Source organism: Sinocyclocheilus grahami, unplaced genomic scaffold (assembly GCF_001515645.1).
Source record: "Sinocyclocheilus grahami isolate Dianchi unplaced genomic scaffold, SAMN03320097.WGS_v1.1 scaffold186.1, whole genome shotgun sequence".
Classification (NCBI taxonomy): Eukaryota; Metazoa; Chordata; class Actinopteri; order Cypriniformes; family Cyprinidae; genus Sinocyclocheilus; species Sinocyclocheilus grahami.
Window position 1 is genome coordinate 40,028 of NW_015505365.1, and position 26,395 is coordinate 66,422.

At 37.9% G+C, this 26,395-nt stretch overlaps 1 protein-coding gene across 1 annotated transcript in view; it reads right to left on the bottom strand.

The window, feature by feature from the left end:
• Positions 1-26,395, bottom strand: part of LOC107594564 (proteoglycan 4-like) — a gene marked incomplete at its 3' end in the record, with an annotated part of 56,021 nt that overhangs the window by 18,246 nt on the left and 11,380 nt on the right. The window contains exons 2-3 of the mRNA XM_016284656.1: positions 7,591-9,452; positions 5,496-7,399 (exon numbers count right to left, since the gene is read on the bottom strand). Coding sequence (XP_016140142.1) covers positions 5,496-7,399; positions 7,591-8,634 — 2,948 coding nt within the window. The remainder of the gene's footprint in view (positions 1-5,495; positions 7,400-7,590; positions 9,453-26,395) is intronic.

A 26,395-nucleotide genomic window follows, 5' to 3' on the forward strand; every position in this document is an offset into this window, starting at 1 on the left:
CATTATTTTCCACATACTGTACATTATTGTTTCTCCTCTATGCCCCGCCTTTTTGAAACGCGTAGATTTTTACAAAGCTCATCGGCCTGAAAAGCGAGGTGTGCTCTGATTGGCCAGCTATCCAGTGCGTTGTGATTGGCCGAATACCTCAAGCGTGTGACGGAAATGTTACGACCCTTACCATATTGTGATGCCTTGTCCCGGCCGGAGCGACATTAAAACCCAATATAAACGAGGCATTTGTTGCATCCAGTGGGGACATAATTACGGATTATAATGACTTATACTGTCTTTTTACGCGTTGCGTTGCATCGTGCCGCGTAAACATAAAACCATGTCTGCATTTGTGATCGGAGAAACGACAAACAACAAGCGCTACTCTACACTGCTCAAAAGTCGCGTTTGAATCGTCAGTGGAAAATTCTTTAAATATAAAAGACGTACTCACAGTCTGGGAGTCAGAACAGCCGGCATTGTAGTCTACTCTACCAGGATCAGGAAACAGTCCTCCATAAAATGTGATGCACACATCCGAATATTTGGGTTGAACTGTTCTGGAACATTGTTGTAAATACAACTTAACCACTGATTTCTAGTCGTGTCCACTTTTGGAAGGTCAAACAAAGTAGTTTCGCTTTCACAACGAAACACAGCATCACACACGGTGGGCTAGAGTGAGCAGAGGCCGGCTTGAGTGAGGCGGCCGGGCTTACGGCAGCCACATGTGACGACCCCGGGCTGGACTCCGCTTCGTCCACTGTGAAAGCCGATCCAGCGATCCACAGCACGAACATATAAAGAAATAGCCAGATTTTTTTCTCCCGAATTGAGCAGTTTATTACGTTTTTAGATGAAATCTAAAACAAAAAAAGTTTGCTTTCCTTGTTTTTTGTGTAATGCATCAGGCTTTTATGGCTCTTATAGTATTATATAGAGAGAATATGAATTAAAAGCACCTTAATTTTAATCATACGCCCAAACTAAGCAAAATGTGCTATTTGGTGCAGATGCTAATATTTATATGGCCAAAAAGTAAGATGATATTCTGATATATTGTAATGTAAATCAATGACATCATTTTTAACAGTATAGCAGATTACTAACAAACAATGCATATAAATATCAGTTGTCACTCTATATCGCCCAACAATATGTAGTAAGATAATATAAATGCATAGTTTTATGATCAAAGCTCTGTAGTTTCTGAACATACGTATAATGCAATACAATGATGATTGAGAGATGAACAAATAAACAATTTACTTGAATAATCAAGTAAAGCTAAGTTGCTTTAGTCCAGCAAGTGTTCATCTTGAAATATTACTAACAATATAAAAGTTATTCTTACATCTACTTTATAAAACTCAGTAAAGATTTCCACGTGGACGTTTTTACAGTTATATGAAAGGCCTTTTACTTGCTACAATAGTATAAACTATCAATCAGATGACAGAAGGCATGTAGAAGATTTTGTACAGAATATTTTTCAGCAATGTTTTGATCATGCTGATGATTATTGGAATTTGAAAATATGAAACGCTAGGGTAAAGGGTCTAAAACTGAGCTGTGTTTGGTCACAGAATTATAAATTACATATTGCTTTTCATTCTACATTTCTAAGACCATTCTCCATGTTGTTACACTAATAAAAGCCACAAACAAAGCAGCGAGCAATACTACGCAGCAATTATGAGCTAATTTTGCACACCAGTGTTTGAACATTCTCAAAGGAACAAGAAAGTGGTAATTCTCGGGCCTTCATCAGCTACAACAAACAACCTTGTGTGCATTATAGGCCATCTGAAGCAAACTGCCTCAAATGATCCTCACTTAAAATTATTACTTTCTAAGGCTTTTTCCACTATGATAAATGCTGGATTTATGTTCTTTTGAAACTCTGTTGAGGTTGTGTTGAGTCAGGTTTCATGCTTTTTATTTTGAAAGGGGGTTAGCACTGCTTTTAACCTGGGTTTATGAAGCCCTGCTTCACTAAAAATACTCATGCTCTTTGTACAGTCACAGAAACTAAAATAAGATGCACATCTAAGCAAAACCGTTGAATCGATTTCACTGACATTTGTACAGATGGACAAGCTGCAGTTATATATTCAGAGCATTTCCATAGCTTACATAAACATGAAAAGACAAATAAGTCAACATTAAATAAAAAAAAATGCCCCTTTTTACCCCTTGCTATTTAATTAAGTTCTTGTTTTTAATCAAGACTTTCTGTCTTCTGAAGTCATATAAAAAGCATTATGCATTGAAAAGAAATTAAAGATGAAAATATGGCAATTGGTGCATCACTTGTCATGCTAAACAAAGACAAAGTCATGCAGGTTAGGAACAACACACGAGTGAGGAAATTAATGTTGTATGTGCTTTAGTGAAGAGTGAGTCTGTTTATGCATGCTTTGCACACGTCGATATTTAATTGTGACAGTTTTGATCTCTGCCTGTGTTTTGCATGGTCGTTCAAGAAAAAACAGAGATTCCCTCTGCTGAACACAGAGCTGTTTTATCTCCTGAGCGCTGTCCCACTTCTGCATTCTGCAAATACCCTCGCAAAAGCAAGAAAATGCCCTAATATAGGCCATAGTGTCTTCTGGAAACCTTCTCTTAAGCGAGTCATGTCTGAACAGGGGCAGAGTCCGCTGACTGACTTCAGCTCTGCTGTTCTAGTTCTGAGATCTCATATTCACTGTCATACATTTACTGACCTGAAGAACCAACTTAAACCAAGTAAATTTTCTTGCATGCTAGAAATTCAGACACCATTTATTTTCTAAGCTTCGTGCTACAGAGATAAGTTAAAAATACCATTTGAAAACAAGAAAAACTGTTTCTGTTCTGTAATCTGCTTGGATTTGGAAGTTCATATATATCTGGTCAAGGTTTCACATTTTCACAAGCACACAGATGCATGCTTAAAGTCAACATGAACTTGTATTTACAACCCGTTTGCTTCCATGATATAGGGCATTCAACAAAACAAAATACAAATGTAGAACGAGACTTGATTTTATGCATTAGGAATCAATCGGATTGTGAAATGGCAATACATACCAGAATGGAGTCATGCAGATGGAGGGAAGGGGATGAAAAATAAGAGGGCTTGGTGACATCAGCTGAAAAGGAAAGTTGTTTCAAAGGCAGAGTAAGTTAACAAAGTTACTGCATTTTTAAACATTTTTAGTTTGTATTAATGTGCACCAACTAATCGCTTACAATAAGACAAGAATTGTGCAATAAGATAATAAAGGAAAGTGCATTTTGATTTCAAGTTGACTTTTTCACAAGCATGAATCGTTCCTGGATCAATGCCCTTTGTTGCTTGTGTTACAAAATTCTTAACCAATCATAGCCCTCTGATTGTACGGGTAGTGTAGGGTTTGGAATATGATTGTTTGAAAAGAATATCGTTCAATGAATGTTGATTCAGGATTATGTTTAAAAAAAGTGCTACAGCAAACAAAACAAACCGGGTGCTTTAGCCTGGATGAATTGCTCCATTTAATAGCATCAAAATAATTCCAATCAAACTACTATGCAATGACTTCTGGGATGTCAGTAGCTTCTGCAGTAGCCAGCAATCCAATTTAGCAACTACAGTAACTAATGTCAATGCTTTGAAATAAAATGCATTTTAGATCATATTTGAAGAAGAATGTCATTTCTCTTCAGTTAGCTCTGGAAACAAAAAACAGCCGATGAATGAGTTGTAATATGAAAAAAATAAAATAAAATCTACAAAAACAAAACACACCCTATGCATATTATTTTTGCACATACAGTGTGAAAACAAATAGCTTATGAAACAGCAGCTTATATAAGAAACAAATAAAGAACAAAGATGTGCCAAAAAGAGCACAGAGCCAAGAGTTGTAATATGAAAAAAAATAAATAAAATCTACAAAAACAAAAACAAAACACACCCTATGCATATTATTTTTGCACATACAGTGTGAAAACAAATAGCTTATGAAACAGCAGCTTATATAAGAAACAAATAAAGAACAAAGATGTGCCAAAAAGAGCACAGAGCCACTATCTGAGATCGGAGTGCATGGTTGGTCCATCATTAGTATGCCACAGACATGAATTTTTAAAAGATTTAAGCTTATTGCTTTTTTTCTTGGAAATTGATTTTTTTTGCTGTAGATGAATGAAATTGGTGGCACTTTCCTTTCAGAAACTATCCCCATCAGCGAGTAACCCTACCTCATTACAGACACGTGATATCAAAAATTTTATGATGATCATTATGCCATCATATCATAATGACGTTAATTTCTTATTCAAGAAATGAAAATAATTTTTTAGTTGTATTTAAGCAGTGTCTGACAGGGCACGGCAGAGCTGAATATTTTTATAGTTCATAGGCCGTGAACAGCTATCTTGGAAATTGATTTTTTTTGCTGTAGATGAATGAAATTGGTGGCACTTTCCTTTCAGAAACTATCCCCATCAGCGAGTAACCCTACCTCATTACAGACACATGATATCAAAGATATTTTATGATGATCATTATGCCATCATATCATAATGACGTTAATTTCTTATTCAAGAAATGAAAATAATTTTTTAGTTGTATTTAAGCAGTGTCTGACAGGGCACGGCAGAGCTGAATATTTTTATAGTTCATAGGCCGTGAACAGCTGATGGTTGATAATGAGGCTAAAGATTTTGTTTTGATTAATTTTGCAATAATGAGACAGATTCACACATGTATACAAAACATATCACCAGTTATGCTCTTAAAATGATGTTGTAGATGATGAAAGCCTTGGCACACACAGAAGTGTATTTTTATGGCTTGTTTGGTTTAGTTAATTCAAATTAATTAATGCAACACAATTCTTCGTGCAATAAATACAAATTTGTAAAATGCTAATTTACTTGATCCATTTGTGTTAAGACTACATTGATATGTTTTTTTGTAAACTTACGTTCAGAAATTCATACTAAAAAACTTGTAGCTATATGCATACATTGATCCACGTAGTTTATCAATAGCCAATGTCTGGTAAGAACGTGTAATAGTATTATGTAGCAATATAATGTAGCATCAGACAGCAAAATTAATAGCGTTTGCCATATTCTATTTTGGACCCTAGTGAAAAATAAACATGCTAAAATGTACTTGAAATCTGAAAAGTCTCTCAGCGTGAAGACACGCTGTGAGGCCTTTCTTATGAAAACAATCATATCCCTCAGTGATGAACTTGATGAGTGGACAGATGGGAGGGCGGTTCAAAAAGCATCACTGCTATCACTGCTGGAACATGTTAACGACAATCAACATAGGATTATAGGCAAAAGCAGAGGGTTGGAACAATTTCCTGCTGTTTATGTCTCACTCATTTCCTCTATACCAACCACAAAAAAGAAGAGAATCACCGCTGTTACCGATTTGAGTTTACCAACAAAATATGCTTTGAAATTCACAGTTTCTCTTCTTACCACGTTATTCCTTGACTCACTCGCTTACTCACCCGTCTCGCTCTGCCTCCTTCTTCTCCAGATCCTGAATGACGTCCAGTAAAACCTTGATGGTGTTCTGGCTGGTCTCCAACACCCCTTCCAGGCTGTGCAGCTGAGACTGCAGAGCCCCAATGTCGTACAGAGGGCCGTTTGGGCCAAACAGTTTCTCTTTCGCCTTTGCCAGGTCCAGCTTACACTTAGCCCCAGACATAAGCCCCCCTAGTAGCTCCTGCACCTGCCGCAGAGTGTCCGCTTGGCCCTCCGCCTGGGGGTTTGTCCCCCCAGCAGGAGGCAAGTGGTTTGCACTGGCCTGGGATTCTGGGCCGAGGATCGCCCTTCGGCTGCTTAAACAGGTGGGCCTCACCGTAGCTCTTGCCTTAGTTTTGGGAGGGATAGGAGGTGGGGTTTCACCCACCTGATGGTGAGTTCCTGCTTCAGCATTTGGCTTCACTACCCCAGTTTTCACTCTGTCCTTTTCAGCATTGCTGCTCACAGCTTTGGGGACAGGAGGCTTACGGGGCTTTCCAGGAGTAGAGGAGCCCTCTTTCCGGGGGGTGTACGGAGGAGGAGGAGGTGGTGGAGGAGGAAGCATGAACTCTCTCCTGTCTCGTCTGTCCTGAGTGCAGCAGAAGGCCTGAGGAGGGGAGGGGCTCACCCCAGCGTTAGAGTACAGCAGAGTAGTCAGTGGAGGGCAAGCGTAAGGAGGTAAAGAATGCCTGAAATTAGCAGAGGGAAGCACAATTTCCTGGGGTTTACTAGCGTACATCATTGCCTCGCGTGGACAGAGAACAGGTGACATGTTTTGTGGAAATGATTTGGAGTGTGATACTGTTTGAGTAGGAGTCTTAAAGTGTGGCACAATTTGAGAGGGATTACTGCAAGACACTGCATTTTTCATATTAGCGTTGCAGTGTGGCAATGCTTGGACAGAAAGTTTACCTGGCGCAGGTTGTGTGGAAGGGCTACAAATCAGAACTGGCATGGAAGGAGTCACATGGGTTGCCACATTCTGTTGATCCAAAATGCAGTGTACCACAGTTTGTGCAGCAGGAATGGCGTGTGCCACAACTGCAACGGGGCCCTTAAAGTGTGAAGCAGGGTGTGGAGTAGTGGCACAAAATGGCTCGGGAGAAATTGACATCAAATTGTGAGGGAGGGTTTGTGTAGGAATCTTATGAGATGCCATCGGTTGAGTGGGAGAGCCAAAGGTTGCTGGTTTGTCTGTGACACAGTATGGTATAGACTGCACTGGAATTTTACAAGATGATGAAGGCTGAACAGGTGCTGGCGTGTGTGTGGCTGATATAGGCGTCTGTACAGAAATGGTAGGGGTCCTACCCAATGGCTCATTTTGTTTAGGACTCATACATCTTGACACAGACTGAATTGGAGTTACAGGTTGTGTTGGAGATATCACAGAGTACACAGGTTGATTTGAGGTGTTACCACATGCCATGGGTTGTGTTGGAGTCTTCTGGCATGGCTGTGTGGAACTGAACGTAGAGGCAATTGCAGGTGCTCCTTGAGAACAGGACGCTGCCTTGGAGCCAGCTGTGTTGGAGCATGGAATGGTTTCCTCCAACGTCTGGAAACAAGGCGTGGATTGAGCAGGAGTTGTGGGATCTGTATGTGAATCTGGAATGCATTGAGTCTTACAATTTGCCATATTCTGAATACCAGGTGTGCAACAACGCCCTGTAGACTCAATAGGAGACATGCATGATTGCCCATGTGTTGAGGGTGTGGTGACAGTGGATATGACTTGTGCTGTGGTAGTGCACAAAGGCTCTGGTACAGTGGGGGTCAAATTGATGTTCTCCGCAGCAGCCTGCGGTGGGCAACATTGTGATGTTTCTTTGGGACATGTGAATGATGGAGGTGGTGCAGTGTGAGATGGACAAGATGCAGGTTCTACCTCAGAGGTTGTGTTATCTGGGACAGTTTGGATTTTTGAATCACTGTTTGAGTCAGTCTGTGTGGAAGAGACACTACATGGCGTATTATGAACTGTGTTGGGTGTGGGGAAACGAAACATTGTGATGTTTCTTTGGGACATGTGAATGATGGAGGTGGTGCAGTGTGAGATGGACAAGATGCAGGTTCTACCTCAGAGGTTGTGTTATCTGGGACCGTTTGGATTTTTGAATCACTGTTTGAGTCAGTCTGTGTGGAAGAGACACTACATGGCGTATTATGAACTGTGTTGGGTGTGGGGAAACGCTGCGGAGGCACGATATCTGAAGTTCTGTGTGCCACAACTTTGGATGGAAGCTTCTTGAGTTGGTTAGACTGTTGGTGGCTTCTGTGCACAGTTTTAGTTGGAGAAGTACAAGGAGGCTCAGGTTTCCCAGGATCACTTGCTGCTCTATTTAAATATTTCCTCCTACCTCTCCTTCTAGACTGTTTTTGTGGCGCAGCAGAACATGGCTGTATTTGTGTTGATGTACCCGCAGAGGCAGTTTGATTGTCCTCAGTTTTCTGGCACCTTGATTGCTCAGCAGGGGTACAATGTTGGACAGAGCTCTTCTGTGATCTACGAGGTGGAACATAGACCTGTGCAGTCAGCTCATCGGAGGAGTCGCCGTCATCCCCGGCTCCCCCCAGGCTGTGACTGCGAGTCTGCGTGGCAGAGAGCAAGGGAGGCTTCTGCAAACTGGGTGAGGTTTGGATGGCTGTACTCCTGCATGGCTGAGTTGGCAGCGGCAGTGTGAGTGAACATGGATGCGTTGGGACCCAGCAGCGTCTGGTAGGCCCAGGGGTAAGTGGGTGCGGTGGCGCTCTCTTCAAAAATGCTGTCACTGCTCCAATTGTCTTTTCCATGTCCCCACGGACTGCTCCCACCAGCGAGGGCCCGTTTGTCAACTCTTTCTGCCAGTTTGGAACCTCTGTTGGGCTCTTGCTCCTCGCCTTCTCATTTTTATCCTTGAACTCATCATCATCCTCCAAATCTTTAAAGCGTACCTGCTGTGTGCGATTTCGTCGCCGTTTAAGTCTGCTTTCAATATCTGGAGAGTTCCGGTTGAGGAGCACTGAGCGCACAGTCACGGTGGTGGGTGTTTTGTCTGGGTTGCCATTGCTGTGGCTGTGAACAGTTGGCAAATGGTTGGGCTCTTTGCTCACCATGTTATCCAAGAGTAGTTTATGGACCATAGATGTTAATAAAAATTTGACTGTTGGTTTTTTGTCTGCTTTCACAAGTCAAATGTGAATGAACAATTAATTAGATAAAAAATTCAGTCATAGCACACAGTATATTTGACATTTGGCAAACTCTGAACATGATAAATGCTGCGGTAATAAAAAAGAAAATAAAACAGACCAGCCGACGGCAGCAGAGCATGTGACTGGTCCTTTCCTCAGGTCACATGACTGAGGGTTTCTGTGTAAGTCTTTGTGGTAATGCTGTCAGAGTAGGTTCTGGTTTTGGCACGAAGAGTCTTTATAAGCAAGTGTCTTCATATGCAAAAGAGGGACTGGGTGTATCCTGAGCTTCAGCCCCATTAGTCCACAGGGGCACTTAAACGCTCAATGAGCAACCTTGGTGATACTCTCTTTGCGTAAGTCCTGAAGAACATGAAACTTTGGCAGGATAGGCTTGCGAGTATGTCCCAGAAGTCTGCATCATGGTTTCATAGCCAAGAGCGAAATCTCACGTCACATAACTCTTACCGTGTATGTCTGCAGCAGTTGTAACCATGCGTGTCCTAAAAATATCAAGGCAAATAAAATGTTAATGGGATACAGTTTTCAGGCTGACCAGTGAGAGGATGTCCCGACACCTTTAATGCCCTACTTTCCAACTCAAAGCTTGTGTGCACAGTCCTCTCTGGTGTAACATATCTTGACAGTCCAGGACTAGGCAATGCATCTCTTCAAGCTGACTTTTATCTCTCACATTTGTCCTTGAGTTTCTTTGCTTGTGTCGTTCACCTCATCATTTTCTTGAGACAGGAACAGAACTGGAACATCTGAGCAAAGTGGAAACAGAAAAAAAGACAGAAAGGTTTTTTTATTTCTGAATCGTGTTTTACTTTGACAAACACATACACAAAAGTTGGTTTTAACATACAACCGTACCTGGGAACATACATAAGTACCTAAATAGGATTCCTCAAATATAAAACTGCCTGAAGCTAAGATTATATGTGTTCTCTCCAATAATCAAGTCTTTGATCTTATTCCATTTCCTGGTGAGGCAGTCTATGAAATAAGAATAGTTTAGGGTCAAATGTATGACAGAGACAGACACTGAGAGTACTTTTAGCTTGTCTGTAGCTTTGGGGCTGGTGTTTAACTCAGCAGTGTCTCAGAAGGGGCAGGCTAAGAGATATTCAGGGGTAGAGACTGACAACACTAATTAACTTGGCTTGTCTTTAAGCAACCCCCCTGGCACATGGAGGCACAAACATGACGGCTGATCGCCATAGGGAATTCTGAACACACTCTACAACACTGTCACTCTTACCAGGCACTGCATTCTGTCTGTGATCAGACAATCACAGTCATGTCATGAGAGGATGAGAGGATTCATGAGAGGATGTTAAATGTCTGTGTACGTGTCTTGTGGTACAAGCCTTTGCTCAGTGTAACTTTCTTATCAGATGGGGAAGCAGTCAGACTGAATCATAGCACAGAGTATCTAACGCAACAAAACTACATGTCACAGCTCTCCACTATGATATCTTGTATGTAGCAAAAGAGTATTAGTTTCACATGCTAATTAGCCTATGGCCATGTTTGCCATAGTTCATCTGCCTGTCAACGTATGTATTTGTATACCTCTGCACACCATGTTCACGCAGACAATATGTCATCAGCGCGTTGCATTACACTATTGCAGATTGAGTGAGAATGGAAGGGGTTATTATTGTAACATTCTGAGCTATGTATTGTTGTGGGAAAGCAGTCAGACTGAATCATAGCACAGAGTATCTAACGCAACAAAACTACATGTCACAGCTCTCCACTATGATATCTTGTATGTAGCAAAAAAGTATTAGTTTCACATGCTAATTAGCCTATGGCCATGTTTGCCATAGTTCATCTGCCTGTCAACGTATGTATTTGTATACCTCTGCACACCATGTTCACGCAGACAATATGTCATCAGCGCGTTGCATTACACTATTGCAGATTGAGTGAGAATGGAAGGGGTTATTATTGTAACATTCTGAGCTATGTATTGTTATATTTTCTCACTGGTCAATGAGACATGAGGTAATCCGACAGCGTTGCATTCAACCCTCTCATCATGTTGCTGGTTAGCCTCTGGTCTGCCAGTGTGCGTTCATGTGTTTTGGAGGAGGCGGGGCTTTGGAGAGTGATCTGCAGGGAGGGTGGGATCTTATGCTTTCAAAGCTAGCTTGAAATCACCTTTAAGTCACTATAATAAACAGTAGGCTATGTCTTAATCTACTGCATAAATATTAAACAGATTTAAACAATTAAATATGGATATCATTTCATATTAGTTTAGTTTTCTTTACTTACATCTTGTTCATTTTCTTGGCACTGTGTAAATATTAAAGATAAATCATTTTTAAAATGTTTACATACCTGAACTTGAGTAAAGCATAGATACATGTGCATGCATACTACTTACTACAGAGATAGTACATGTAGTATGCTAGTATGCCATTCTGAACATAATACAGAAACGCAGAACCTCAAGAAGCCTATTTGCATGCCAAAACACACATTCAACGTTCATGCCGATCTTACAAGTCCCTCATATTTACTAGATACCGCCAACAGGCCCTTGAGCACAGAGGTTCACAGGAAAAGGCACATGCTACCACCTCACACCTCTAGTTTTATGTAGGTAATCAAGCCCTCATTGATTGCCTCTCACTCAGCTAAACTACGACTTCCTCTTGAAATCTCTCACTGCAGCTCTTCACGTTCAACCACCGCTGGAGCCCCAGACAAAAGGCCAGACGTGCTCCATTATTAACCTGTTATCTCCATGTAGCCCAAAGATCAATCTAGGTTGGTACAGCTTAGCAATTGTAATGTAATACAGCTCGATAATTGGGGGCTTGTACAGAACAGACAGAAAAGAATAAAAGAACAGTAGTTGCAATGTCAAATTAGGTGAATGCATTAAGTTTGTAAAATTGAATGCTTTTAAATGTGTAATTAATCTTAAAACTAATGTCTGCAACCCTTATTAAAAAAGTTTAAGTCTAAAAGTAAAGAAAAAAATCTGTAAATAAATCATGCAGTACTAAACTTCAAAACTCAAGTGGGCGATTGCACATCCACAAATATGACTCTAAACCAGATCTAACTTGCTTAGCATGATTCTCCTCAAACTGGTGCTCCACCATGATAGTAGTTCCTCTGAAAGAGAAATATGATGTTAAAATAAGACTTTTTAATGCGAATACGCATATGCATATATTTTATGCTACACTCTAGCACCCCTTGCAGAGAATAAAACACGTTTTGAAATGCAATGATGCATGAAATCGCACTTGCGTAGCTAGAAGCATCTGCATTCACATACTTTCTTAGAGTATGGTTTGGGCTTTAGGCTTGTTACTTATTAAAGCAATAAACCAATACAGACTGTGCATTCTTATGTTTTTTATGCACAGTGGCTCCTTGTATTATTTTTTATTTTCTAAAACAACAGCACTGACAACACAAACAAAGACCATAATGTGCAATAAATAGTTGCTTTTATTGATATGAACAACTGGACTAAAAAAATTATCCCTCAAAGTAATATAGTCCACAACTGTCAGTTGTATTTGGTTGTAAAAAAAGAAAGAAAAAGAAAAGCGTAGTGCAAAATCTTAACATAGAAAAGTGTAGGTGTTAATTCAGTATCATTAATGTACTATTTACTTTTTCATATTTTGAAATGAGTTTTTATTATATTTTCTCTTTTCACAATTTTGTTCTGGTTTTCTCCTTTTTTATTAGTTTTTGTTTCAAAGAAATGTCTATATAGTTCTTGCATTTTTATTGCAGTATTAATTATACATTTTTTATTATTTATTTATATTTTGAATTTGATTTTAATATTATATTTTCCACTTTCATTTTAATTAAAAACATTTTTAATTTTGTTGCATTTTTGTTAGTTTTTTAAAGTGTCTATATAGTTTTTATGAATTTTTACTTTAGTATCTTTGATATACTATTTTAGTTATTATTCATACGTTGATCTGACATTTTATTCGGTTTTTATGTCTATGTAGTCCATATTAATTTATATTTCAGTTTTAGTTTGTTATTTTTGAATGCAGCTCATACAAAAACAATATGTCAAAAGCAAAACAAGTCTTCTGTCTCGACTGAACTCTGTGAAAGAGGTGTTACCATCTTTAGCCGCTGCCTTCTGTTGTGTGTAGTTCTGTTTTGCTTCTGCAAATGATGAAATGTTACGTTCAGTTCACTGCCAGTGGCGGATTCGTGGCCCCTGTAGAAGTTCAAATGCTCCCATGTGTGATTCATCCTGGCGCAGATGCCGGATTCAGAAATGTTCTTTTGCACGCCGAGTAAATAATACTTGCTGTTATGCATTTCGTTTAGTCGCATTACAATACACAGTAAGCTTTACATTTCCATCAAAACCATTTAGTAGTTGTTCACTGCAACCGCAAAAAAATAAGGCAGTGTTTCATGTGGGTGTATTAGCATTTATAATGTGCTCACTCTGTGTAAATAAGTTATGAATACATTTGAATATGTATTCGCAGCCATTACTCACATGCTTTGTGACAGCTTTGCTGAGCCGCACACCTGGAGACATTAATCGCTGCCAGCTTTGGCCACACGCAAGGTCAATTAAGGACGAAATTACAACCAAGCTCAGGCACTTGATAATATTAATTGTTTTTCATTTCGAATTCCCAATTTAGGCCAGCAGAATTCCTTCAGAGATGAGAAATGAGAAAGACTGTGGGAGATTACAGGAATGCTGAAACTCTGGCCATAATAAAGCGGCTGAAACGAAGAGCAGAATGGATTACTTTCTGACGCTCTCCTGGAACTGCCCTCAATTATCCTGCATGTCTGGAAGTTGTTCCCCTGAAGAGAAGTCAATTATTTAATGAAGCCCTAAATTGAATGAATCATTTGCATAACCAGAACATTTAATTAGGAAACACTTGGTTGTTTTAGTCTGTTTTGAAAGGAAGTGTGGGATTCGGAATTAAAATTCAGAGGGCAGGTGTGATCACGGGACGGCGGTCAATTGGGAACGTAAAGTTTGCAGTAGGTCACGGTTCATTCGTAAATCACAAAAAGAGGGAAAATCAGAACAAGGCCACTTTTGAGATTTTAATAAAGACACTTTGTACTAACAAGTCGATCTGCAAGCATCTGTCTAAAAGCTCTACTCAACTAGTTTTCCCTGAGGATGCCACGTAAACTCATGTTTCACAGACGTACAGTACTTTGTAATGTAAGTTTTTCTCATTCAACAACTAAAACTTCTCACAAATTTTTTTTTGGGGATCCTCCAAAAAAACCAATCCTGTCTGGATAGAAATGATGTTGGTATAATATTTAGTTCTTTTCACAATGCCTCTCCTCATTTATTTTGACCTTCATCGAATACTTGGAGCTAAATTTATTGTTGCACTGCCTAATGCATTTTTATTATGGATTTAGACCTTTTTGTAAAAATTTTTGGCCAGAATAATAGGTTGAGGTCAGTCAGTTATTATAATTTTTTTTTTAATGCAACTGATACTTTTATTTAGCAAGGACGCATTCAGTTCATCAAAAGTGACTGTGAAGACATTTACAATGATTTTTTATTTCAAATAAATGCTGATGAATGAACTTTCTGTTCATCAAATCCTGCTAAAGCATCATGGTTTCCACAAAAACTAAAAGGCAGCACTACTGCTTTCAACACTGATAATAACACAGAAATGTTTCTTAAAGGGATAGTTCACCCAAAAATGAAAATGTGATGTTTATCTGCTTACCCCCAGGGCATCCAAGATGTAGGTGACTTTGTTTCTTCAGTAGAACATAAATGATGATTTTTAACCCAAACCGTTGCAGTCTGTCAGTCATATAATGCAAGTGAACGTAAATCACGGCTTTGAGAGTCAAAAAAACAAAACCAAATTAAACCCTGCGGCTCGTGACGATACATTAATGTGTAAAGACACGAAAAGATCGATCTGTGCAAGAAACTGAACAGTATTTATATAGGTTTTTACCTCTGATTCACCGCAATGTCTGAACTGTCCTGATCGCGTCCTCGACAGCCGGCGCGTGACGCGTCTTTTTCTTCTTCTTGCTTTACGGCAGATCGCTGACTTATAAGTGCATTACCGCCACCTATCTCTCTAATGGACCATTGATACTCTATCTACAATCTCAATTAGGAGTGTCAATGGTCCATTTGAGAGATAGGTGGCGGTAATACACTTATAAGTCTGCTATCTGCTATTAATTTGATTTTGTATGTGTATGTTTTTTTGACTCTCAAAGCCGTGATTCCTATTCACTTCCATTATATGACTGACAGACTGCAACGTTTTGAGTTAAAAATCTTCGTTTGTGTTCTACATCTTGGATGCCCTGGGGGTAAGCAGATAAACATCAAATTTTCATTTTTGGGTGAACTATCCCTTTAAGCAGCAAATCAGCATTAAGAATGATTTCTGAAGGATCATGTGACACTGAAGACTGGAGTAATGATGCTGAAAATTCTGCTTTGCATCACAGGAATAAATGACATTTTACAATATATTACAATGGAAAACTGTTATTTGAAATTGTAATAATACTGTTTTTAGCACATTTTTCAACAAATAAACGCATTCTTGAATAAGAAAAAGTCTTACAGACCCCAAACTTTTGAATGGCAGTGTAATGACTCATGACTTAATATTTCTATATGACATCCCATAACATCTAAATCCTGGCAATATATGCTCTCATCTTAATTCTATCTACAAAGATCCCAATTCCCACCCAATCAGTACATGAAGTGACATCCTGTGTTAATAACTGTAATCCAAACGTCATTTAGAAAACCAATCCCATCCGAATTGCTGTTCTGTCACAAACCGTCAGATCTATATGGCTGCATTTCGAGTGAAATTTCCAATGCGATGTCAGCCCTCAGTAAGTGAGAGTTGAGACAGCATATGTCGCTGTCTCTCTACGTAAAGCCAAACGCTCTCGGACAGCTTTATTAAGAAAGAAGCGAGACAATGGAGCAATCTTGACACGGCTGTCTCAGAGTAGGTCGCCGAATCTAGCCATGTCTCGGGAAATAGTAAGCTACACTGCACATTTATTTCGGGAAAGGATGCCTGGGGGTTCTGTCTTCTTAATTTAGGTACGTCTTTCTTCATTTATATATTTATTTACCTGCTTTTTTCCGCAGGAAACATCTTTTTCATGGCAACACCCCCATTGGTCACGGCGAAGGCTTGATTATTAGGATTACTGATGATTACTGTGATGCTCGACAGGGGTTTGGGAGGAGGAGAGCTGCAGCCTTCGGGCGCTTGTGTTCCTCTACCACAACCTCCTCCTCACCCTCATCTTCATCCTGTGGCGCATCACTGCATTGATGTGATTGGCCGTGGCACACCGAGGCCTCTGGATGTGATGTGAATCAACAGAGCACCCGCGACGGAGCAGGAAACGCTGCAGTTCAGAACGGCCTCCGCTACCGAATGTCTCGGCATACGGCATCAACAAATAAAACAATCGGTATGAAAATGAAACAAATATATCACAATAACAGATTAAATAATGTCTAAATCACTCATTTTTCTAAACTAACGCTGTCCAACAGCGACACCGGTGGAGCTTTCCTTCAGCTTTTTCAAAGAGCTCTTAATGAGTGTGAATGTAGAGCAGTAATAGCGAAATATAGGCAACTGTATTAGCATGACTGTCAATGGGACAAAACCCAGCTATAAAACTGGTGCAAATGAATGGACTAATTAGGAATGGACTAATTATGAAGTAAACAACTCACCCCCTTAAAAAATGCAATTAACCTAAAAATGGTTTCCACTAGGGTTGCAAAGGGGTGGAAAATTTTCGGCAAGTTTCTGGAAACTTTCCAAAAATCCCTGGCATATTCCAAAAAATCCTGGAAAGTTTCCGAAATTTACTGGAAATGTTCCACTTTTTTGCAACCCTACTCTCCACTCGAATAAACGTAAAGTGTTTTCAGAAGATTTGATTCCTTATGGTTAGGGTTGTGAAAAACAAGCCACTCAGATTTTTTGTGTACCTTTTTTTGTAACTCATGTGTGTTTTTAACATAAACGTGTGTATTTGACAGTTTAAGCGCAATAAGACATGAAAGAGAACTTAAGTTTAGTACTCGCATGCCATGTGACAGCCGTTTTCTGTGCGCTCAGAAAACCGTATATCAGAACTCTGAATCAGAAATGCATGATTTCAACGCAACAATCAAAACCAAACAGATATTTTTTGGGCAGAATATCTGAGGTACAAGCTGTAAAGGCACAGCCCTATTCTGGAAAAGGGGGCGGGGAGCAGCAGCTCATTTGCATTAAAAGAGACATGCACGAAAACAGCTCGTTTCTGCTTCCACACAAAATAGACATTTTCAAAACAATATAATAATGAGCTGTTGGGTATTTTGAGCTGAAACTTCACAGACATATTCTGGGGACACCTGAGACTTATATTACATATTGCAAAAAGGGGCATAATAGGTATCCTTTAAGTATTTGTTTAATGGCACTATGAATGAGGGCCAGTATCACCAATAATGATTCCGATGCCTCTATTAAACGGTAATTTCTATTCTATATTTCTCTATATTCTACATTTATTTTCATCTGAGAATAAAATGATAAATTATAGCCATTCAATTGAAAGCCATCATTTTAAACCCTTAACAGGCCTAAACAGCAAGTTATCAGATGTTTGTATTCATTCATTAAGTATAGAATATTAAAAAAATTAAATCTTTTAAACTGTTAAGCGGACTTTTAAAACAATATTAACAAAAACTCATAATAAACGTCAACTTTAGCTGTGCTAAATGCTGTGTAGTGTGTAATACAGTCACATTTTCTATATAATATAACATTATAATAATGGTAAGTGTAAGGTAAATGGTGTTCCAGGCACCATTGAATGCAAACATAACATGAATTTATGTCTGAAAAAAAAATTCATGCAAAGAAGGGGCTCTGGTCCACCACACACCACTGCAACAAAGTGGTGTTGTTCTTTTAAATGAACAATGTTGTCAACTCATTGAACCCACCTACACTGCGTGGGCATGCTGCAAACTCTCTAAAGCACCTTGTCTCTAAAGTACTAATGAAAAAATAACTTTTTCATCAGCGTTTATGATATATGATGCACCTGCACCCTCATTAGCGTCATAAGCACTGATGCTCGGGCTCCCTGTACTTATTCTGCTGTGCTGATAATTCCACATTATTAGGTGAGGGAGATCATGAGCCACCGGCTGCTGGTGTTTGGAGCTGAGCATCAGCTCCATCCTTGAGGTCTTGTAAAGATTTGACTGTTTGTTTTTGTAGCGTCTGATCACCTTCTATTCTATCCGGTCTCTTGTGGAGAAAGACTGTGCCACTGCATTCGGTTGCCTTTTCAATTCAGTTCCAATTCCATGCGCTTTGGTGGCATGATAACACTGGGCATTCATATTGTAAGTATTTGCTGAAAGCCGTGAACAATGATAAAAGGTGAAAAGAATCAAAATAAAACAGAAGACAAAAGTAATAGTGCACCTCTCCACATCATTAACAAATGGTGAAGTTAAGCGCTTTAAAAGTGCAAAGATTTTGAAATCAGCTAACCCAAAATATGAGTCTTAGTAAGCAGTACTAATAAGTGGAATAGGGAAAAAATAACAATAATACAAACTATGGGAGTCATATTTAAAATTTCACTAAATTTCCACATCACAAGCGTAGAGCAAAAAAACTGTTACATAAAATAAATGAATGTAAAATAAAATACAATTATTATTAATTATTTGCTAATTAAATGTTGCTTGCAAACTGCATATTTTGTCAGAATAAGTCATATTAAAAATGTCTTCACAAAAAGAGCGGAAAACCTGTAATATAAAATAAATAATTAAATAAATACAAAATTAAATTTATTAAATAATAATATAGAATAAAACCGTATTATTATTAACAATTCAATATTTGCAAATGAAAAAAAAATACTGCTTGCAAACTTATTATTTATTTTGTCAGTAATATTACAAAATGTCCACAAAATTTCTACAATGTAAGTGCAGAGCAAAAACAACTATCACTACTTGCAAATTTTGTTAGAATACAGCTTCCTGATTAATTAAATGATTGAATTAATTAATACTGATCAAACAAAATAACAGATGATAACAGCATTTTAGTAATCAATGAATTTACCAAAAAGGAATAAACATTAATTAAACAGCAGCAGTTATGAAGGATAAAATAAAGATAAAAAAAATAAGAACTGAAGGTTAGTTTGATGATAGAAAAACAGGGGCAAACAAGATCTCTCCTTTTCTGTCTTTTATCTCCATAATTTTTGTTGCTTTGAACAAGTATTAAAAATTTCATCACTAACTTTCTGCACCACAAGAGTAGAGGGGAAAAAATAAATTACATAAAATAAAGAAAATGATATAAAATTCAAGTAAATAATCAAATTAAATGAAAATTATTATTATTTATAATTAAATATTTGCTGCTTGCAAATTGCAAAATACAGCTACTTTGGAATGATAAAAAATTAAATAGCAATACAACAAAATAAAAGATAACAGTGAAGCGTTTACATGGTAGCAACTAATAAATTAGTTACCAAAAAAGAATACATTAACATTAACTAAGCAGCAGAATTTATGAAGGCTAAAGTAGAGATGAAAATAAGAACTGAAGGTCATTTAGTGATAGAACAATGGGGGCAGATCAGATCACTCACTGTCTCCTTTTCTGTCTTTCATCTGCATAATTGATGTTGCTTTCCATCACAAATTTCATCCTTTTGTACAATCCCACTCTCTTTCCTCCAGCACTCCCTATGCTTTACTTTCTACTCACATATTCCTTCCATCTCTCTCTCTCTCTCAGTCAGTGTGGACAGAGATTTACAGTGACAGTTTAATGAATCCAGCATTTCTTAATGCTCAGTGTGTCCTAGTGGCAGGAATGCTGACCCCCCTCAACCCCGCCGAGAGTCTTCCACGTGCATATCACGCTTCATACGCAACTGGGCTGGGTAGCATCTAAATGAATCATAACTCAGACATATCACTGTTATTGAAGACTTCACAAGCGTCCCCTGAGCTCCTTGAGCCAGTAATGCTCAATAATCGTGTAGCCTCTCACATTAAGCTGTAACTAAATTTCCTTCCTTAGAAAAACAGTTCTTAAAAATATTAAGTTTTTCCTCACATGGCAGACTAAATATTGCAAGGTGCAGAGCTGCACTGAAAATACAGACACACACACACACACACACACACACACAATGAATAATATGGACATGTCGACAGCATCTAAAAACAGAAACAAATCCTTATGAAATCTTATTACATTTATTTTATTCATATATTTAGTATATTTCTACAGTTAGATTTTACTATATAAAATCCAAGAAAAATACACGCACAAAATGAAAAATATTTACGTTTTCATAGCTTTAAAAACAAATCTTATTATATTTATATTATTGATGTATTTTAAAATATTTCTACACATTTTACTATATAAAATCCAAGAAAAATACATAAAAATAGTATAATATGCACACACGCACACACAAAATGAAAAACTATTCACGTATTTATAGCTTTAGAAACAAATCTTACTAACATATTAATATATTATTAATATTTCTACAGATTTTACTACATAAAATACAAGAAAAATCTATAAAAATCATGCAGTATATATATATACACACACACTAAATTAACTATATGGGTGCACTGACAATGCAAAATGTCAATGCATCTTAAACATGCAAAAATGTATGTATTCATAGCTTTAGAAACAAATATTTACTAAATCTTTCTACATTTTACAACATTTCTACATTTACATTTTACTATATAAAATACAGTAAATAATGTAAATACCATACTGTTTATATATATATATATATATATATATATATATATATATTATGGCATTGAACACCTTTATTTAATCTGATTGATTAAATATAATAAAATCCAATTGAATTAATTATTGTATGAGCATAAACATATGTTAAACGTTTTAGAAGCTGTCAAAACATTAGTAATGAATATATGAAAATGCACGTGCACTACAATCACACTTTATATAGCCTACTAATGTATACGCTTACTAATGAGATCATATTGAAAGATCAGAAAATTCGATTTCTCATTACAAATGAATATGTTTTGCGTACAAGCCACCATTTCCACCATGTGAGCAAAACTATACCAAAACTGAATCGCTCCCATTACAATCAATGAAGCTGTCTACAATACGGTATAACATTATGGTACAGATATCTGCGCGGTGTAAACAGTACAGCAGAATCTCTACCAGCCAGCTCTAATCTATACTATATTTCTACAGGATGAGGGAAAAGAGACAAAAAGCCATCCGAAGACAAGAAGTATGAGTCCTCACTGAGGTTGGCATTGATGCATCCACACCAATGTTCACAAAGACAGGAGTGCATTTCACTTTCAATAGATGCTATTCACCAAACACCTCTAATATTCAGTGTTAAAGTGCTCAGTTAATACTGCATTACAGTCACTCATTCAGAATGCTTTGAATTGCGTCTGCGAAGGGAGGGCGCATGCTGCAGATAGAATTGTTATGTAAAAGTGTGTCAGATTGGATTGGTGAAGCATGGCTAACTTTATTGGACAAGACTGTGCGAGCACAGAGACGGGGAGAAAGGTAGACATGGCGAGATATATTTAGAGAGATGCCGAAGTGAATCGAGACAGGAGAGAAAGAGAAAGACAGCGGGGGAAAAGAACAAGAAACACCCCACGCCGCGGTAAAGACGCCATGCTTAGAGTTTAGTGAAGTGGCAAATCACGTGCATTAGTAAGACTCTGCTTTTGTTGTTATTGCTTGTATATTTCTAAACTGCATCAGGGACCAAAACTCTTAAAAATAAAAGAGTTCAAAAACTTGGGTTGAACAGGGTCGGAACTAAACTCTGCACAGCTGCTATAAGAGAAACTTTTTAAAGAACGATGTTATACGCTCACTCACATCCCATTTTAGCATAGACTTGACCAATCCCATACATACATTTAATATATGTACATATGAAATTTCCATATATGAAATATATTGTTAAATGAAGCAAAACATAAATGAGGCCTATTAGAAATTGGAACAATTTCATATAATAACACTTAATCTAGCTCATGCAAATGTATATGTTTACTTATTTTTAACACTTTTTCGGACATATATGTCATGTACATGTATATCCATTCAAAACCTCATCAATAAATGTTGATATTTTATAAGTAAACATGAAAGATAGACATGTATTTTAAAAAAAAATTACAAAATATATAAACATACAGATTTTTTGATTATTTGTTGTTTTAATAAAGCTGCATATATAAATAATAATGTGTATTGCTGACATGCATGGTTGCTACATGTAATACATGTAATGCCATATGAATCATATGGATATTATTATACTGTTTGAAAATACTGTTTCTTTGTGTGTGTGTGTGTGTGTGTGTGTGTGTGCGCGCGTTTTTGTGACAAATGAGGACATAAATGTGTATAATGACAAAGGTATGACAGGTATTACAAGGAGAAGGTGACTTTTCAGGACATTACCCCATGTCCCCACTTTTCAAAACGCTTATAAATCACACAGAACGGAGTGTATTGAAAATCTGAAATAGCACAAAGTCTCCTGTAAGGGGTAGGTTTAGGGGTAGTGTTGGTGTAGGGCAATAGAATATACGGTCTGTACAGTATAAAAACCATTACGCCTATGGGATGTTCCCACTTTTCACAAAAACAAACCTGTGTGTGTGTGTGTGTGTGTGTGTGTGTGTGTGTGTCTGTGTGTCTGTCTGTGTGTGTGTATGTGTGTGTGTGTGTGTGTGTGTGAATAATTTTGGCTACACTACTGGCACAGAAATGACAAAATCACCTTTAACTATAAACTGGTGCTACAATGATCCCAAAAGGGCTTCATATTTCTTGAGTTAATTGCTGAAATCTAGCGTCCAAATTAACATTTCACAAGTACAAGTTGACATCATAGTCACTTATTAGAAACTCTAAAAAGAAAGAAATTTAAATGGAAGGCATACTAATCAGACACAAAAGAAAACTGGTGCAACTCGTACGTTATCTAAAGACTTTTATCTTAGTGGAAAGGTTATAATATGCTAATATGTAAATATAATGTTGTTACAGAAATAAATATAATTTCTGGAGTTGGTAAGATTTTTTTATGTTTTTGTAAGAATTCCATACTGTTTACCAAGCCTTCATTTATTTGATAAAAATACAGTAAAAACAGTAATATTGTGAAATATTATTAGAATTTGAAATAAACATTTTCTATGTGAATATATTTTAAAATACAATTTATTCCTGTGACAAAGCTAAATTTTTAGCATCATAACGCCAGTCTTAAGTGTCACATGATCCTTCAGAAACCATTGTGTTTTCATGTTGTTGTTTCTTTTTAAATAAATAGTATTTTTTGGGTTAGGAGTCATTTGTATCATCCCTACTGCCACTATTGATCAATTTATTGCATCCTTGCTAAATAAAAGTATTCATTTATTTTTTTTAAATCTAAATAAATAAATAAAACAAATAATCTTATTGACCCCAATCTTTTGAACAAAAGGAAAAATACAGTTTCGTGGCCAGTAAACAATATTTTTTAAAGTTAGTGTATCTTATTATGCAGCTTATAAATCCTTTGATCCCCCTTCATTGTAAATGCATTGAAACATAGCACTATTTCTTTTCTATCAGATCACCCAAAAAACTAGATAATCTGAGGGCAAAATCAAACTTAGACCATGATAAATAGTTCTTTGCAATGATTTTGTCACCTTACATCCACAAACCGTCAGCTAATGAGGCATGATTCAGCAATCTCTCTGATTAATTGAAAAAGCAATCAGTGCAACATTTTTAACCCGGCGCTCAAGGCAAACGTCTTGGCCATTGTATTGCGTCTCCTTTATTGCCTAAGAAAGCAATATCACAGTCAAAAGTGCTGATTCAAATGGCAGACACTAGGCCTGAACCAAATCTTCAATTCAGATTTGTTTTGAGAAGAACAAAAGCTCTCCTGAGAGCTGCCAAAGATGATGTACAACGTGCTAAAACTTTTACAGCCACTGAGATGGTTCTTATGACAGTGAGATCTTATTATCTATATGCTAAATAATTCTGCAGAGAAACCACCTCTGCCAGCTTTAACTCTACAGCACAAAGAAACTCTTAGCAACACCTACTCACGCTCATATGTGAGAGCAAATTTGCATAACAAAGGCCGTGGAAATGGGGAACGCTAGAAACGGAGAAATAAGAAACAAACGCCCCTCATAGTGACTAGGGAGGTTGCGTTTAATGCTGAAAAGATGCTGGAAGCGCTAATCAAACTTTTTTGTTTGTTTACCTGATTATTTCGGTTTTCGGTAGCACTAAAAGTCGTCAACATGAATCGAATGTGTCCATCACTAACGAGAAAAATAGGATTTGGTCACCCGGTGTCACATTTCAAAGAACCTCATTACTTAAGTATTTTTGGAAGCTTCTCTTTTCATTTCATTAAGATCGCTAGTCTTGCCAGCGTGAGCAGCAGATGTCATCAGTGCGACCCAGCGGAGGAGATGATGGGAAATGTTTTAAAGAAAAGCTGTGGGTTCAGTGCAACCTGAGGTGTACTGACAGCATCCATGCATCTATGTTTACAGTAACAGATTTACATTTGAAGTCTATGATGCAAGGCATTACAGAGGGTTTAAAGGGGTCATATGGTGCGATTTCAATTTTTCCTTTCTCTTTGGAGTGTTACAAACATTTGGTGCATAAAGAAGATCTGTAAAGTTGCAAAGACTAAAGTCTCAAATCCAAAGAGATATTCTTTATAAAAGTTAAGAGTCAGCCACGCCCCCCTAAAACGGCTCGTTCTAACACGCCCCCACATATCTACCTCACTATGTGGGAAGATTTGCATAACGCCGCCCAAATGTTCACGCAAAGAAAGAAGGCGTAACTTTTATTCTCAGCTGGTTGCTGAGGAAATACATCAACTTCGCGCTGTGGATCGCCGGATCAGCTTTCACCGTGGACGAAGCGGAGTCCAGCCCGGGGTATGGACTTCACAACTTCTAAAATCTGAACAGGTTTTACAACGCTAAGCATCATACACTTACCGACTTTTCTAAATGGTCACAGAGGAAAATCTGGCCATCACACACTACTGTAAATCACGGTATGTATTCCAGCCTTTATTCTCCATGAAATCTTAAATCTTTGGTTATAACCCCTGTTTTGGAGCCACCAGGAAGAATGTCATTTCAGAGTTGGAGGAAGTTACTACAACCCGTAGAAAGATTATCAAGACAAACATTTTATGCTTTGAAATAACTTTCACAATGAATCATGCACAATAGGGATGTGCACTGAATGTGTAAGGAAGTAAATAAGGTCCATTTTTGGGTTCAAGTGGACTTTAAGTTCTATCAAACCTGGAATATTCCCTTTCATAACATTTCCCGTCTGCAGAAGTAATCAGTGTCAGCCAAGGTCATGATTATGTGCACAGGTTTGATGGTGGCACCGCACACGTATTTCGTGTGTTTATGTGCTGCAAGAATGATAGAGGGAGAAGGAGGAAGCGTGAACCAGCCGAACTAACACTCATTTATATCAGCTACCTCTCAGAAAACACCTACACAGCGCAGAAAAACTATAGAGAGAAAACAACTTAATAAAGACCTGAAAGGTGGCTGTAAAACTGAAAGCATGCATCCAAGTGAGACTTGGATAGTTTGCGGTAGCAGTGTCACTTTGTGATAATGCTTATTGAGCTTAAGTTGAAAAAACAACATGGAAAGCCACACGTCGAACACCGAACAGACAAAACACAACAAAACTAAACAGAAGCAGTCTGTATAGCCTCATATCCTGTAAAGCAGGGGTGTCCAAACTCGGTCCTGGAGGGCCGGTGTCCTTCAGAGTTTAGCTCCAACTTGCCTCAACACACCTGATTGGAAGTTGCTATGCCTAGTAAGAGCTTGATTAGCTGGTGTTTAATTAGGGTTGGTGGAGCTAAACTCTGCAGGACCGAGTTTGGCCAGCCCTGCTGTAAAGGCTCGTTCACACAAAGAACTATAACTATAAAGATAAATATGTGACCCTGGAGCACAAAAGCAGTCTTAAAGGGGTCATATGATGCGATTTCAAGTTTTCCTTTCTCTTTGGAGTGTTACGAGCTGATTGTGCATAGATAAGATCCCTGAAGTTACAAAGACTAAAGTCTCAAATCCAAAGAGATATTCTTTATCAAAGTTAAGACTCTGCCACGCCCCCCTAAAACGGCTCGTTCTAACACGCCCCCACATATCTACCTCACTATGTGGAAATATTTGCATAATGCCACCCAAATGTGCACGCAAAGAAAGAAGGCGTGGTTTCAGTAACCGCAGTTAGTGTTGAAGCAGCATGTCAGGGAGACGCTGTGTGTTTCTAGGCGAAAGCAAAAGCACTTTATTTGGCCTTCCAGAAGTAGATGCATTTAGGAATCTTTAAGATTACTTACAACAGAACAGCAATGCATTTTTATAGGAGATGACTTTGCTGTCTAACTTTGCTGTGACAATCTGGCGCTTCTGAATCAGCTACTGTTTTGTTATTAGTTTAAGTATTTGCTATTGACTGTTCAAATGCAGAGTTTTGCACAT